The sequence below is a fragment of the Denticeps clupeoides genome, chromosome 10, assembly GCF_900700375.1.
Source record: "Denticeps clupeoides chromosome 10, fDenClu1.1, whole genome shotgun sequence".
NCBI classification, from domain to species: domain Eukaryota; kingdom Metazoa; phylum Chordata; class Actinopteri; order Clupeiformes; family Denticipitidae; genus Denticeps; species Denticeps clupeoides.
Window position 1 is genome coordinate 13,377,878 of NC_041716.1, and position 16,171 is coordinate 13,394,048.

Below are 16,171 nucleotides of genomic sequence, written 5' to 3' on the forward strand. Positions count from 1 at the left end.
TACATTCCAGATTTTTCTTGTAGCTTGTAAATGAATAATAAAAATAATACATCTATGACTGATTTTGTTTTTTTTCACTATGAATGCACAGTTGGGGTTTGGAAAGAGCATGCCTACCACGTGTGTGTGGCTGGATGGCCTGTCCTCGAGCATCACAGAGCAGTATCTCACACGCCATTTTTGTCGTTATGGACACGTTGTAAAGGTACGCTGCTGCTGTTTTTGTTGTGCACGTCCTGTGCATTTAATGATTCCTTTGTGATACATATTTTTCTGTTTGTATGCAGTGACTGTATTCTGTTGTTACAGGTAGTTTTTGATCGGTTGAAGGGGATGGCCCTCATTCTGTATAATAACATTGAATGTGCGCAAGCTGCTGTCAAGGAAACCAAGGGTTGGAAAATTGGAGGCAATAAAATCAAGGTGCATTAATATGTTTATTTTTGTGTTTTCAGAAAAACATAGATCTTTAACATCTGTATATGTCTACGTAAAGGATTGTGTATTGATATTTGCACCATGCATCTGTACACAGGTGGATTTTGCCAATCAAGAGAGTCAAATGGCTTTCTACCGCTCAATGCAGGCTTCTGGTCAAGACATCAGAGACTTCTATGACATCTTGTCTGAGCGACGGTTAGTATCTGTTTTTGCCTATATTCTATTGCATACGGGCAAATCCGCTTCCTGGTGAACTCTTGATGATTGTTGATTTTGTTTATCTCTATTTTAATTTCCAGTGAGGAGCGCAGGCCACCATATCATGAATTCTCAGCTGAGCGAGCATACTATGAAAACATTCGAACGCCGGGATCATACACAGATGATGCTCGACGCAAATATCCACCCCGCACCCGAGAGTTCTACACAGAATGGGATCCTTACCAAGGAGACTACTATGACCCACGTTACTATGAAGATCCTCGTGAATACAGAGATTACCGGGATGCCTACGAACAGGACATCCGCAAGTACAGTTACCTTCAACGAGAGCGTGAAAGGGAGAGAGAACGGTTCGAAATGGACCGGGAACGTGACCATGGTCGTCGGACTTTGGAGCACAGTCAGAGTCCCTCCATTCCACGACGTCCCACCAGCCCCAAAACATCTCCTTCACCCTCTGATCACCTGCCAAGTGATTCCGAGCATCATTTATTCAGCCGGTCCTCTGAGAGAAGTGGCAGTTGCAGTTCCATGTCACCACCGTGCTATGAAAAGCCTGATAAGGTGCGGCCTGATAGGTATAGTAAGTGCGATAAGACCGAAAAGGAAAGGCCAGTGTTTGAAGGTGAGCGTGCTAGTGCCGTTGAGAAAGAGAAACGAGCCGGACGTAAAGAGAAGGGTGAGAAGGACAGAGGGGAGAAACAGAAGATAAAGAAGCTAAAACTGCCCTCTCCAACCGTTCCCTCATCAGAGACTGACCCCGAACCTGATAAAGAAACCAGTCCAGAAGTTGTCCAGAGTGGCAAGAGTACAAAATTGCTTAACAAAGATAAAGATGGTAAAGGCCGTTTAGATATTCTACCATGTGTAGTGCAGTTAACACGCGTTAAAGAAAAGGAGGCTAAGGTGGTGGAACATGTAGTTCTGGAGAAGCAAAGATTGAAATGTGGGACTGAGAGTGTTCGCTCTCCACCTCTTCTTTCTTCATCTGATCAGAGAAGTGTGTCCTCTCGTGTTGAACTTCACAAAGGTGATATTCTTTGGCATGGAAAGGTCATTAAAGAAAAAGGTTTGGCAAGTCAAGTTGAGTTGGTTGACAAAGATAGCAAAGTAAGATCCAAAAAGCCCTTGAAATCTGATCCTGGGTTTGAAACAACTTGTTCCACTGTGGATATTGACCGGTTAGCTGCACGAAAGAGACGTTTTGAAGAAGCCACCGGAAAAACTGATATGAAAAGGATCAACCAAGAAGAAGATGACTGTAAACTTGGACTGAAGAGGTTAGTTGACGTTGCAAAAGACATAGAGGCTGATAAGAAAATGCTACGTAAGGATGCTCATAGGAGAGACCATCAGAGAGCTAAACCAGAGAGATCAATAAATATTTGTTGTCCAAGCGATAGACAAGATTCAGAGAGCATATCTTCTGGGCAAGACATAAACAACAGTGTTGATCTACAGTCACACCATGGGGAGGCAGCAGAAGAGTCAACAGACCATCTAGATCATGCAGATCAAAAATCCAATGGCTTATCATGGAGGAGTCCTCCTACCCTCAGTCGAAATGTGTCCAGTGATTGTAGTCAGAGTTCAGAACAGTTTACTGAGCACGTGCGACCACGTCTAATTGACCCGACTGACCTATCTGCTGTTGACAGAAGCAGTAATGAGAATCAAGAACGACTCTTCATGGATATTGACCACTCCCAAAGTTGTAGAAAACAAATGGAACAGAACAGAAAATTTCAAAAACAGTTCCAAAGGTATGATAAACCAGAGAAATCTGAAAGTCCCAGGGCAGATTCTGATTACTTAGAAAGACGGAGTCTTGTTCATGAGGTTGGCAAACCACCTCAAGATGTCACTGATGATTCTCCATCCACAAAGCGAAAGAAGTTTGAGGCTTTTGACCTTGATCAGAATTTGAAAAGAGAGAGGAACTACAGAAGCTCAAGGCCAACAGTTGAAGATGATGACAGGAGTGTGGCTTCTACAACAACACCATGGCACTTTCCCTTTAGTGAGGAAGAGAGCACTATTGATTCTCCAATTATCATGGCACCAAGGGATCTCAAACACTCACAAATGCCAGACGATAATAAAGCCTCCTCTCATTTAGATTGTTTGAAATACTTTAACGTATCCAATATTCGAAAGGGTCCTACTCATACTCAACATCCTAAGCTTAAGTCATTATGTGATGACGAAGAGGTGCGCTGGGAGACAAGAATGAAGCTAGACACCCAACGTGTGGATACATCTTTCCCAAGTAGCATTGTTAAACATGACGGACTCCGGAAACGGCCTGAGCATGAACTAGAACCCGGGGAGGTCCAGTCAGACTCGGATGATGATGATGAAAACAAGCACCAGTCTCCCAAACCAAACACATCCCTCGCATATCTACAGAGGGATCGTGAGGAGAGGCTGCTAGACCTCAAACTTTCTGGCTCTCTTGAGAAAAACAAGTTTTATGAGTTCGCGCTGGATAAGACTATAACACCAGACACCAAGAACCTCCTTGAACGAGCAAAGTCACTGTTCTCTTCTAGGGAAGACAACTGGTCATTTTTGGGCCATGACTCACGTTTAACCAATTTTCAGAACAGCATGGACAAAGAGAAGGTTGAGCCTACACCACTACCCATTCCATCCTGGTATAAAAGAAAATGTAAACCTGACTCTGAAGGCAAAATTGATGACAAGAAAGAGGAGCTGAAGGCAGAGCAGCATGAGCGTCAAGAACGATTTGTATCTCGGTTTCTGCGCAGCTCTATTTTTGAACAGGATTCACGCCGTTTGCAGCACATTGGGCGTAAAGACCAAGAACCTGATTTGGCCAAACAAATTGGGAGAACAAGTGTCCCTGAAGTATCTCTTGGTCCAGTATGTGTCAACAACTTGCAGGAGCCTATGATGCTTTTTCGCAGTCGCTTTTTGGAATTACAGCAACAGAAGGATCGCGATCACAGACCACATGACTCAGAAAAAATAAATATGTCTGCTGGGAGTGAAGGAGATAAAGTAACCGAACCAGATATGGAAGGTTTCCCCAAAATGCCCGAGCTCATGCATGAACCAAAATCCATCAGTCCTGTACCAGCTCAGACGTGTCCGATCGTCTCTGCTATGAAGGAGACTCTGCTCCACATAACCTCATCAAGTGCTGCTACGGTTAAGGATGAAGATGTGGAACGAACACAGATCTCTCCAGTCTGGCCTCGAACTTCAGAGATGACTGGACCTCTCCCTCTTACTGTTAAATCCATGCCTGAATCTCTGCCCAAAGAACAGGATTGTGAACAAGAATTCAAGCATGAACCTAAAGAAGAATCACTTGAAGTGAAGGTAGTTCCAGGAAACACTTTAAATGTGGAAGCCTTCACCTTTAATGTCAAGCCTCCCACTCCTGGTGCTAGTTTAAACAGTTTGGAGATCAAGCTAGAACCTGAAGCTGTGTCACCTGTGAAAGTAGAGAGCCAGAATGTCTTTATTGAGGAGGAAACACAGCCAGAGTCGTTTGTCAACCACTCTGCAAAGAATGCAGAAGGACCTCTGGAAATGCTTGGTCCTGTGTCAGAGGCTGAAGCAGAAACTACACCACCAATAAGAAAACAGCCGAAAAACAAAAAATGTAAGTCGGTCTCACAGGCCTCTCCACCCACCCAAACGTTTTGCAATGAGAAACCAGCAACCCGCAAAAGTGAACGAATAGACCGAGAGAAACTAAAGAGGGCGTCATCACCTCGGGGAGAAGTTGCGAGGACTTCTGTAGATGCACGAAGCACAGCAAAGTCACCGGTCCAGGTAATGGACGCAGAGCAAGGCCCAGAGTCAAACACGCCCTTTGGCAGAACGCGGCGGAGAAACGTGCGCTCTGTCTACGCTACTCCACCTGACTGTGAAGCACCGCAGCAGTCAGGAAGAGAGGCTGCTGAACCTACACGGTCCACACGGAAGCGTGGTGTTGACAAAGAGCATCCACAGCAAGACGCTAACCCGCCTATTGTTAGAAGAGGCCGTCCACCCAAGTCACGTAAATGTGGAAAAGGAAATGAAGACTCATCTCTTCTAAAGTGCGGGCAACCAAAGTTGTCAGAGAGTGAAGATACGGACAGCAAGGAATCTGGCAGTAGTGGAGATATTCCAAAAGTTAATGAAGGTTGGCGTTCTCCTCGTACCCAGAAGAGTCAGCCTTCACCTCCCAGGATTTCGCTGATTAGGAAAGCAAACAAAACCGAAAAACTGTCTGAAATCCCGGTTTCTCAAGCAGAGAGAATTGATGTAGCAGAAGAGCCATTAGACATTTCTGGAAAATTACTGGAGGAGAATGCTAAGCACCAAACTGGAACACAAAAAAGAGAAAAAGAGAAAAAATGCACTGAGACTGTGGACAAGAACTCTTCTCGAGAGCACAGTGAAGAGAAGCTTGAGCTTCTTGAGAAGAGACTGCCATCTGAAAAGGGTGGAAAGACAAAAGCATCCAGATTTACTCGCAACACCAAAATTGGCGGAGAAGATAAGTCACTTAGCCTGAAAAACCTTGTGATTCATTTAAGTGTGGATGATGTTAAAGGTGTACTGCAGTCGGAGGATGGTAACCCTGAAGCCTTTGATTCTGTTATAAAGAAAAATAAATCAGATTTCTCCAACAAAGAGGACACAAGGACTACAAGCTTCCTGAAAGAGGTAGATGATCTCTGTCCTGGTGAAAAAGAAGAGTTCTTAGAGAGTGAATGTGCTACCGACCCAGCGGCAACGCTTTTGGCTCGTCAGATGGAGCTAGAAAGGGCAGTTGAAAACATTGCCAAGCTGACTGTAGAGCAAACAGCACAGCCCTACAAAGATCCACCTGCCGAGCAAGCACCATTGACTTCACCTGTTCCAGTAGAGCCAGAGGCTGATACGGAAGAGGAAAAACCAGCCAATCCTTCCAGTGAAACTGAACTCGCTGCAGCAATTGATTCGATTACGGCAGAGGACATCTCTGCAGATGCAGATGGATTTAATACTGCCCCCACCTATACCGCTCTCTTGCCCACCCCCGAGTCCGTGCTTTTGCCCTCAACCAGTGAATCCGCTGTACCTGAGACACACATAGGAATCGGTAATATCATAGAAACTAATGCTGCAGTTTCTTTAGTCTCAAACCCTAAGCCAGCCGACCCAGATAACATCGAGGATCTTGCTCAGGGAGAACCTTTACCCCCAGAGACACCTAAGAAAGGTAGCAAGGCCAGGCCCAAAACACCAAAGAAATCTAGAGGTCGCAAGATATGTGTTAGCAGGAAGGCAGAGCCGGCGGAAGAAGCAGTTTTCGAAGCAGAGCCTACAGCAGTAAAGCTGCCAGAGTCAATCCCCGAAGACAGTGAGACTGTTAACACGAAGGCAGCAATGACATCAGCAGCAGCCATCATCACGCCGCCCGCGGTCTGTAAACATGAGTCTGCAGTTGCTCTAGACACCCCGAAAGAGGCTGAGCAACCAGCTGTGGAGCAGCCTGAACCACAAGAGTCAGCCTTCCATTCCAGCAGTAATAGCCCATCTCACTTTAAAGCGCATCAGCCACCCACTGAGCCGACTGGCCCGTCCTTGACTTCATCCCCAACACAGATGAATGGCCTACCTGTCCAGCCTGGAAAAATGGCAGCCTTACAATCAACAAGGCTCAATAGATCTACCGAAGAGGTTACAGTGCATCCCCCTCCTCAAATTACAGTGGCAGCACCCCCTCCTGCCGCTGTTCCAGGCATTGGAAACACTTCAGGAAACCCACCCTTGCCTCCTGACACAAAGGCCTCTGATGTCGACCCTAGTTCTAGCACTTTACGGAAGATCCTGATGGAACCTAAATACGTGCCTGCATCGAACAGCAATGCTGTGCACAACACGATGCTCACTACAACTTTAGGTGAACCCCGTGTCTCAGAGAATGAGAGTTTCTCAGAACCTTCGCCGGCCAAACATTCTCTTACAGAAGACAGGCCTTCCTCCCTTTCGGTTCACCCTCAAACTGCAACTGCTCAAATTCGTGATGTAAAACCAGTTTTAGGGGAGAAGGTGGTGAATTCGGTCATTTCATCTACTACATCTGTTATTAGTCGTATTCCAATGCCTTTTGATCTAGATGAAACTCCACACATCTCTCTGAGCAACCGCAGTGCTGGAATCGCATTTCAAATGCAGAAGTATCGTTCTGGCGTGAATGAGAATAATCTGCCACGCTACTCTGGACTGACCATTGCAGAAGAAGGCAGTGTAGGCCGGCCAGGGGCGGACAGTGCCCATTACAACATGGGTTCAAGGCCTGGATTGAGGGTTAATACGTCAGAGGGTGTAGTGGTTCTTAGCTGTTCTGGACAGAAGACCGAAGGACCACAGAGAATCAGTGCCAAAATTAGCCAGATACCCCCAGCTAGTGCTGTGGACATTGAGTTTCAGCAGTCAGTATCAAAGTCACAAATGAAGCAAGAGTTGCTCACACCTTCCCAACCCTCCATTCCAAAGGGATCTCAAACTGCCACGAGTTACGGGCACGCTGGGGTAATATTACCTGGCCAGCCTTACAACACACAGCCAGTAATATCTTCGATTGGTCAGGGAAGCCCCAGCTCTGACAAGTCAGAGTCACCCTACCATGCTGGTCCTCAGGGGGGTCCTGTCAAGATGTTTCAGCAATCTAACAGCAGTTCTCAGGTTTTGATGTATAGTCACGTTGTAATGGCGCAGCACGTGAAGAAAGGACAAGACTCCATACTGGTTAAAGGAGACGCAAGCAAAGTTATACAGCCGAACGTGAGTCCAGTTCTTACCTCACACCTACCTTCTTTGGGTGTCAATCACATAAGCTCCAGCCCTACTACTCCAACAGATAGGCATGTCCAACACCCTAAGCAAGATCCACACTCTCCTCGACCATCTGGCCTGTCACCTTCACCTTTCCCAAAAGGGTGCACAGCTGGAAGCTCCATGTCCCCCATTGGTACCTCAGTGGTTTTGGGGCCTAGTGGACCTATATCTCCCTATGTCTCAAGTGTCAACCATGCAGAACAATCTGTCATAATGCCTCCGCACAGTGTTACCCAGTCAGTTGCCATAGGCCATCATCCTCCAGGAGATGTCAGACTGAACACTCCTCCTCTTCCTGGTATAAGCTATGGGATGCGTGCCGAGTCGCTGGCCTCTCCTCGCTCTGGGGCTCACCAGAGAGCAACCACACCCCAGCCAACTGCCATCAGGGAAATGGTTCTGCAGTCCCATGGAGGTGCCCCTGGACCTGGAACAGGAAGTGGAGCCAGTGAGGAAGAGATGAGACATTTTCATTCGGGTCTGAGAAGACCTTCAGCACCACATCTACAGTCAGAAGTTATGGTGGTCCCAGGTGACTTCAGAGTGCCTCATGGAGGACTACGTTTGGACCAATACAATTCAAGGGATGTACGAATCCTAATGCATCATCAAATGGGTGAACACCCTGTGGTTGACTCACATCAGTCTCGCACCCCAGAGGCCACAACCATGCAATCACATTATTCTGTCTCGTCAAAAACACCTCCTATAGGAAAGGGTGCACCTCCACCAGGAAAGGAAATTCCTAAAACTGTGGACATAAAGATGGCATCCTCACCTCACAGAGAGAGCAGAATTATCAGCCATCCTTCTGTACCAGTTATGATGCCGCCACAAGGGGTCCAGATCATACGCCCTGGAAGTACCTCCGCAATATCAGAGTACTCTGCAGTATACCGGGACATACGAAGCTTCCATTCACAGTTTCCCACTCACTCTGCAATGGGGATAAACCTAGCCTCTCGTGCCACCCCTTCATCTCAGGTGATAAATTAAAATTAATTGGGTGTTTGTACAGTATATACACTACCAGTCACACATTTGGACACACACATACTCATTTATGGTTCCTGTACTTTTTACATTATAGAACAAAACTGAATATACAGGACTATAAAATAACACAGGTGAGGTTATGTAATAAACATAAAGCAGCTTTTGATTGACAATAGTAAACAAAGCAGTCCTTGAGGTAAAAACTGATTCATCAAACATACTTCACCTTCTCCTGCTACTTCTTCACCATAGATTAGGTGCATCGTAACTTTTGACTGGTAGTGTATGTAATTTATATACACTTAGAGCAAATAATGTGTTTTTCTGTTTGTTTAATGCCTGAGCTGTGCTTTTAGAAGTCTTGCATTTTAAAGCACATTGCTTTGTCTTTTACCAGGGTCCTCAGGAAATGGACCATTCACATCGAAGTAAGGTGGGCCTTGTGCAAACATCAGGCAAGGCTGCAGCAGTTGAACCAAAGTGTGAGATTTCACACCTTCGCCACCTGACCATGGAAATGCCACACATGGCTCGAATTCAGGTTGATACGGGCACTCCATCCTACACAACAGCCATAGCCCACAAAGCTGAAATTCCTCTGGCCAAGCCCTCAGCATCCTCCATACAGATGCGTCCAGAGGTTAAACCTGAACACACAGAGCACCACCCAGTTGACATGGTGCAGCTGTTAACGGTAAAGTCACATAATAGGAGAGGGCATTAAATGCAAATTAAGCAATTTAATCATTATTATTAATTGTTTGCTTTTCTTCTATTCTTTGAGCAGAGGTACCCGATTGTGTGGCAGGGTCTTCTTGCCCTGAAGAACGATACGGCTGCCGTCCAGCTCCACTTTGTCTCAGGGAACAACATCCTTGCACAGTGCTCCCTCCCACCTGTAGAGGGTGGGCCACTTCTTCGCATAGCTCAGAGAATGAGGCTTGAAGCAACACAACTGGAGGGGGTGGCACGAAGAATGACCGTAAGTTTGGCCTGTCTTGTAGAATTTAAATAGGCCACCTACAGATGAATCATATTCTATCATAAACAGTTCACAGTACAGTGAGCTAATTAAGTAATTATATTTCCTTTCCTTGTTTTCTTGTTAGATCGAGAGTGACTACTGCCTTCTACTGGCTTTGCCATGTGGAAGGGATCAGGATGATGTCCTTTCCCAGACTCAGGCTTTGAAAGGAGGATTCATCACCTACTTGCAGTCCAAACAAGCCGCTGGAATCATCAATGTTCCGAACCCTGGCTCAAATCAGGTCTGTAGATCAACTTGCCAGATGAAACATTGTGTATACTGCAATAATACATAAGAGTACATAATTAATTCATTCTTCCCCCATTTTTAGCCAGCCTACGTTGTCCAGATATTTCCCCCCTGTGAATTTTCTGAGAGCCATTTGTCCCATCTGGCTCCTGATCTCCTCCGCAGCATCTCCAGCATCTCTCCACACCTCATGATTGTCATCGCCTCAGTATGAACGCCCACCTAGACCTCCTGAACTTCAACACCAGCCTTGGACTTTTTTTTACAAATGAGACATGTTCATTTCTCTTTTCTCTGCATATTCTCTCTTTTTCACCACGTCCTTAAATCGTATTTCCACCTCCACCTCCAGTATGCTGCAGGGACTGCAGATATGGGTGGAGCAAGATTCATGGTGATCAATTTTATGATCATTGCATTTTTTCTCATTGTAGGAGGATTGCATTTAATATTTTGAGAATAAGTCAATTGAACGGGGATGAGAAAATGGGAGGGAGAGATTTTTTTATTATTATTTTCATCAAATGATTGTGATTTTTTTATTTTATTTCCTTGTTTCTTAAAATGTTAATATGATCACTCATTGCACTATGTTGGCGAAATCAAATTGATTAAGAATTACTTAGACTTTGTACAGATTTGAATGTGATTGTACATTAAACAAAAGAAGAGGTTTCTGTTACCAGCTTTGTGGTCTAAACAGCCTGAAACGAACTTCTTTCCTTTTGCCAGGGGGGGTACAATAGAAAGGGGGCGTGGCATGTCTCACCAATTACAAAAAGTTATTGGTGGTTTTTGCAAGACAAAATAGACCCCCCTTCACACTCCTGTAACTACTGTTCTGTTTCCAGTGTCCATTTGACGTGTCATTTATCAGCCGTTCTGTAGCTTCCTGCTCCAGAGGCTAAAGGAGGTTTACAGAAATGTACAGTTTACACTTGATGCCTCAAAGATGGATAAGTTTTTCTTTGACTTAAAGACTGACGACAGAACTATGTACATATTATACATATTCAAAGGCTAACAAAAACAGAAGACCAAGTGGATTAAAGACTCATTGCTCCCTCGCCAATTTTTCTGTCTTTTGAATCAATTATGTGCCAAATTTTCAAAAGAAAAGGAAAAAAAAACAAGAACATAAATTTATTTTCTTACTTGCTTTTGTACATGTAACATAAAGGATTCTGTTTTGCATTGTTTTTATTTTTCTGGCTTCTTAACTATGATTTTTTTTTTTTTTTTTTTTTACATTCAGATGAGTTTTGGTGATGTTGCAAAACTGTTGAAAAAGGTGTTTGGGTCTTTCTTTCCTTCTTTCTTTCTTTTTAATGCTCTGATTATGTGTCATCCATCGGAGGCACCAGTGAATGTCAGAATAACCCAGAGTAATAGTCTGGACTGCTCTGGAGCAGTGCCATCATAACAGTTCAAGTATTTATATGATAAAATGCAAGCTAAATTGAGGTAAAAATAGAAATATCTATGTCTGTTGTCTCCCTGAGCCATGATGTATATAGTGTTTTATTATTATTATTTTCTGGTCATGCTTATTTGCTTTCAGATTTCAGGGTCAGACAAAAACTCAACTGTCTGAAAAGGCAGAGCCAGGTAAAACTGAAAGTACAGAAAGTAAACCATGTTTCCCAGCTTTGGGGAGTGGGGGTTCATGGTTATGTTGAAGGCACTTATAATTTTGATACACAGATTTTAACAATACCAAAACAGAAAAAAGGTTAATGTAAATCTTTTTTTTTTCCATTTGTTTTGGGTGTATTCTGATGCTCCTCTATGAGGACATTTTAAAATGTAAAATAAATTTTGTTGGTTAACACTTCTACAGCTCATTAAATGGTCATTCTTTTTATTTATTTATTTATTTTTATTCAGCAGTGGTGTGGTTTTTCTGATTTATTTCTCTCGTTTTCTGAATAAAAATGCTACGATCATCCACAAGATGTCAGTAAAGTCACATTTTACTGCAAAATGTGCTCTGTTATGGGTACTAAGTTCTGTGGGAATGTACTGACGCACCATCCTATGAGTCTTGCATTTTTCTGGTACATTATAGATCACGGAAGACACAGGGCTATGAAATAACACTTGAGGTTATGTAATAACCCCCCAAACAATAGCAAACAAGACAAAAAGACAAGACATTTGAGTCTCTCCAAAGCAGGGAGCTTTTGCTCAGATGGCAGCAGTTCACACTCTTTTCTTTCTCTCCATCACCTTATGTTAGGCAATTCGGATGGCTTCCAACAGACCTGAAGGTTTAATGCTAAACACTTTCTTATCATTCACTCATGTTAATGAGCATCTCATGAAGCAGCTTTTGATGACCACAACAGTGAACAAAGCCATCATGAAGGTAAGAAGAGGCGACTTTCATATTTCACATGCTTTACGTTCTCCTGCTACGAAAAACACTAAATATATTTCTTTCATTGTATTCTTCAAAATGGCTCCATCTTACTCTCCATAACCTCCACTGGTAGTGTACATCCATCAGCTACAGTTTGTGATTAAGGACTCTCTGTAAGCTAAGACAAGATAAGACGATCCTTTATTAGACCCACAAGTGGGAAATTTACAATGGAAAAAAGACTATCACGACTATTAGCATGTTCCTGTTCTTCAGTGTGCCTTTGGCATCTTGGTTTCTTCGGTTAGCCAGTAGAGAGCTGAAATTGTTTGGGATGGACGACGTGATGTTTTACTGCCTTGTGTTTCCTGGACAATTGTCACTGTCTCCATCAACAATAAGGCCGATTAGCTCCTTATTCCTTATGGGCATATACGCGTTATGCTTGTCCATTCATTCTGCCTGGAGGGAAGCATGTTGCGTGTGTCCGCGCTGTTAAATCGGGACACGTATGTGTTTATGTGGTGAGGGTCCTGGCCCGCTCTCCACGCTGGAGACAATTTTCAGCCCTCAGAAGGTTGCCGCTATATTCGGTGTGTGGGTGGAAGAGAGAGTGGCTGAGTGGGGCTGTCGGTTTCCCAGACCGATTGCTTGGTCGCTGGGGTTGTGGTGCTACGAGTATCAGATTTAAGAGTTTCCACTAGGAATGAGAGGAATTCTTGAGGCAGCATTCATCTTTGTGCATGGAAAGACACCAGGAAGCCCTTTTTTTTAAAAAGTGAAGGTGGGAGTGAGCATGTGTAGGGAGGGACATTTATCTGCTTCCAGCTCTGTGGTGTCCTGTCCAGAAAAATGCTGTTGTATTTACAGTAAATGGATATAATCGCTCTTGGTGGCCTGTTCAGTGGAGAACAGCTAATGCCCGCTTTTCCTACAGCCCAAGAGCCTCTATTTACTGGAAAGTGCTGAAAAGCCCCTAAATTACCCCACACCACAGTGGATTTTCAGAGAGATAATGCACCCTGATTATTAAGCAAGTTACTGTGAGACCATCGAAGACATTTCCCCTCTTCCCCTCCTCTCCGTTCATTCCAGATAGAGGAGCGAGATGTTAGTCCCAGCAGATGAGGTGAACCTCTGGAGATTTACAGCGCTGTGTCAGGCCAACACCAGGAATGTTAATTGAAGCTCCCCTCCCAGAAGTGCAGGGACACAGTGGCAGGAAGTGTGAGAGAGGATGACAGAGGGACCAAGAGGAAGCGCTGCTGCATGAGACGGTCCCCCATGTTAAATTACAGTGCAACAGTGGTAATCTGCGTTAGATCCTAGGGAGCAGCGGCAACACGTGTCCTTCAAGTTCTCTATTCAAGACACAATGGAAACCATCTGTGCAATATGTCATATGTGTGTTATTCAAAGGAGAAATGTGAGTAATTTCTTCCAGCAGAGGATCTTACATTTACATTTGTGGCATTTAGCAGACGGCCTTATCCCCCCCCATCCCCCCCGGAGGCACTCAGGTTGAAGTGTCTTGCTCAGGGACACAATGGTGGCAAGTGAAGCTTGACTTTGTGGTGTTCTGGTTCATAGGAGAGAGTATTATCCACTAGGCTACTGCCACTATATTTCTTTGGCTTTGTTTATGAGCCACCTGACTAGTAACGCAAAAAAATACATTTAATACATTAAGTGAATATGCACAGCAAGTGAATATGAATTTTAAGACGACGATTTATTAGCTGTGCTCACAAAGATGTGATGTTCTAAAAAAAAAGAACACTCAAACTATATAGTAGAGGATGCTGGTGTGCGTGTGGCAGAAGATTCCATTTCACGAGTTGACCTTCAATGTTCTCCATAATTCTACAGCTGCAGAGATTACATTCCGCAACACCCAAGAATAGAAGGAAGCAGAAAATGCAAAGAATGCTCAAAATACTTGGTTGGTTTTCAGGACGTTTGATAAGAATCTGCTTTCTTTTAGCTCATTTGAATGCTTACACTCAGTCCCAAACAATGTGGATTATATTAGGGTTTTCTGAATAGCTAAGACACCATTTATTAAACACAACCACACACCTACCCCCAAACCTACAATTTGAAAAATCCAAAACCTTAAATGCCCTTGTCAGATTAGAATGTAGCCATGGAAAACATGGTATTTTTGCCATCATAAGCAACTTTGCCATCATGTTTTTGGCTCAATTAATTGAGCCAAAACCATCAGCATGATGACAAATCCTAAGAATTCCCGTAATCATGGATTACCGGCTATGTTTTTAAAGGAATTGCCATGTATTGAAGATAGAACAAATTCTCTTGAAGCTGAAATCACTTGGGTTGAGTGCTTAATTATTAGGGTTTGCTTGTCCGGTGTCTCACAGTTTGGCAGACGTGATAAAAGGGATGATGTAACAAAAGTTTAAGTTATGTTAACTGTGTGAACAGTCGACTCCATGTCGGCTGTGGGTGTGAGTGTGGACCCCTGCCTTGCGTCCGGCGACCCAGGAGGAGCGAGTGGGAAAGGGGTGTGTGAGTGAGGACAGTGTGCAGGGGGAAAAAACCTGAGCTACAGAGAGGCTATCGGAGAGCTAAGCCAGTTGAGCCGGGGCTGATGTCTTCGAAAAGCATTTGCATTTGCTCTCCTCTTCTAAAGACGTCTTTCGCCATGGTTATGTTTTTCCTTTCAAATGCTTCTTCCATGCTTTCTATCAGTACAGAGGCAATCAATCTTGAAGAGTGCCAAACCGCTATCTGAAAAAGTATCCAGAGACACACATATGCACACTCGGCGCGCTCAGAGACTCAATTTCAACAGCGGTACTGATAGCCAGAGGATCTTCATAAACTATTCTCAGCCTTTAAAGTTAAAAATAAATATTACAAATATGTAAATAAATAAGGATCCAAGGGGTGACAGTGGTATTGACCAGACCAGAAGATAAGCAGGATATGATAAACAGCAGGACTTATCTTCGTCATTTTCTGAAGATAAAAAGCCATTTAGCCAGCATTCGCCGTGGGTTCTCGTGCCGTGGTGTGTGAAAAGGGCTGGATTATCTCCATCGCCCCCATCCACCATGGATGTGCCTCCTGCGTCTCGGCGCATGCAAGTAAAGATGGGATCAGGTGCTCATCCCCTGTTCCTTTTAGAGAAGGCCCCCTAAATCACACAGACAAGATGAGTTTGGACTCCCGTCACCAGTGTTTCTGCAACAGATTCATCATGTTTTGAATGGCTCCGAATCCCTCTCCATCCTCGTAAACATCATGGAGAAATTTGCAGCCATTTTTCAAAAGTTCCTAAGCCCAGAGCTTCCAACAAATCATGACAAGAAAAATAACAGGCGGTATAAATTGATTCTAATGTAAATAGTGGATTAATGGATTACTTTAATGGATGGATGTGTACACTTTGACTGACACATCACTTACCCAGTTACTTACCCAAGTATCCCTGTCACCAACTGACTTCAAATAAGCTTTAAATGATTTGATCCCTCATCTGGGAAACCATTTTGATGGAATGGTTCTGAATTGAAGTGGTGTAGTCTGAGGCCTGATCTCAGTGATGACAGCGTAGTGTCATTGTAGCCCCGTGACAGTAAAGGTGTACTCATCTTTACAGGTGTGTGTGGTAACGTGAAGGATTGCGATGAGGGTGTAATGGATCCGAATGCCGCAGGCTTACTCGCCTAATGACAAGATTGCACGACTTCCGCCAGCCGCGGCATACGTCACCTCTCCTACTCACAGCCCCAGCATGAGCCGAAAGACGAGTGGCCCGACCAACTAGCAATAAAAATGACCACAAAAATGCTTGAGCGGGTTACGGTGAGAAGGGAAGGTTTGCTTCTGGGAAAAGGGCACACACAGAGGATGAGTCTCCAGTGGGTGTGAGTGTGTGTGTGCATGCACTTTGCTCTGGGCTGTGGATTAACGCACCACACAGTTGTGTTGACTGTGGTTGTGATTTAGAGGCTGTGTTAATGGAGGATGGGCCATCAAAGGCAAGTAAAGCTGCT

At 44.2% G+C, this 16,171-nt stretch overlaps 1 protein-coding gene across 1 annotated transcript in view; it reads left to right on the plus strand.

The window, feature by feature from the left end:
- Nucleotides 1–11,628, plus strand: part of spen (spen family transcriptional repressor) — a 28,889-nt gene extending 17,261 nt beyond the window's left edge. Inside the window, exons 8-15 of the mRNA XM_028993305.1 lie at nucleotides 92–205; nucleotides 310–423; nucleotides 536–636; nucleotides 741–8,496; nucleotides 8,906–9,202; nucleotides 9,296–9,490; nucleotides 9,618–9,776; nucleotides 9,867–11,628. Coding sequence (XP_028849138.1) covers nucleotides 92–205; nucleotides 310–423; nucleotides 536–636; nucleotides 741–8,496; nucleotides 8,906–9,202; nucleotides 9,296–9,490; nucleotides 9,618–9,776; nucleotides 9,867–9,998 — 8,868 coding nt within the window. The 3' untranslated portion in view covers nucleotides 9,999–11,628. The remainder of the gene's footprint in view (nucleotides 1–91; nucleotides 206–309; nucleotides 424–535; nucleotides 637–740; nucleotides 8,497–8,905; nucleotides 9,203–9,295; nucleotides 9,491–9,617; nucleotides 9,777–9,866) is intronic.
- The last annotated feature ends 4,543 nt before the right edge of the window (nucleotides 11,629–16,171 follow it).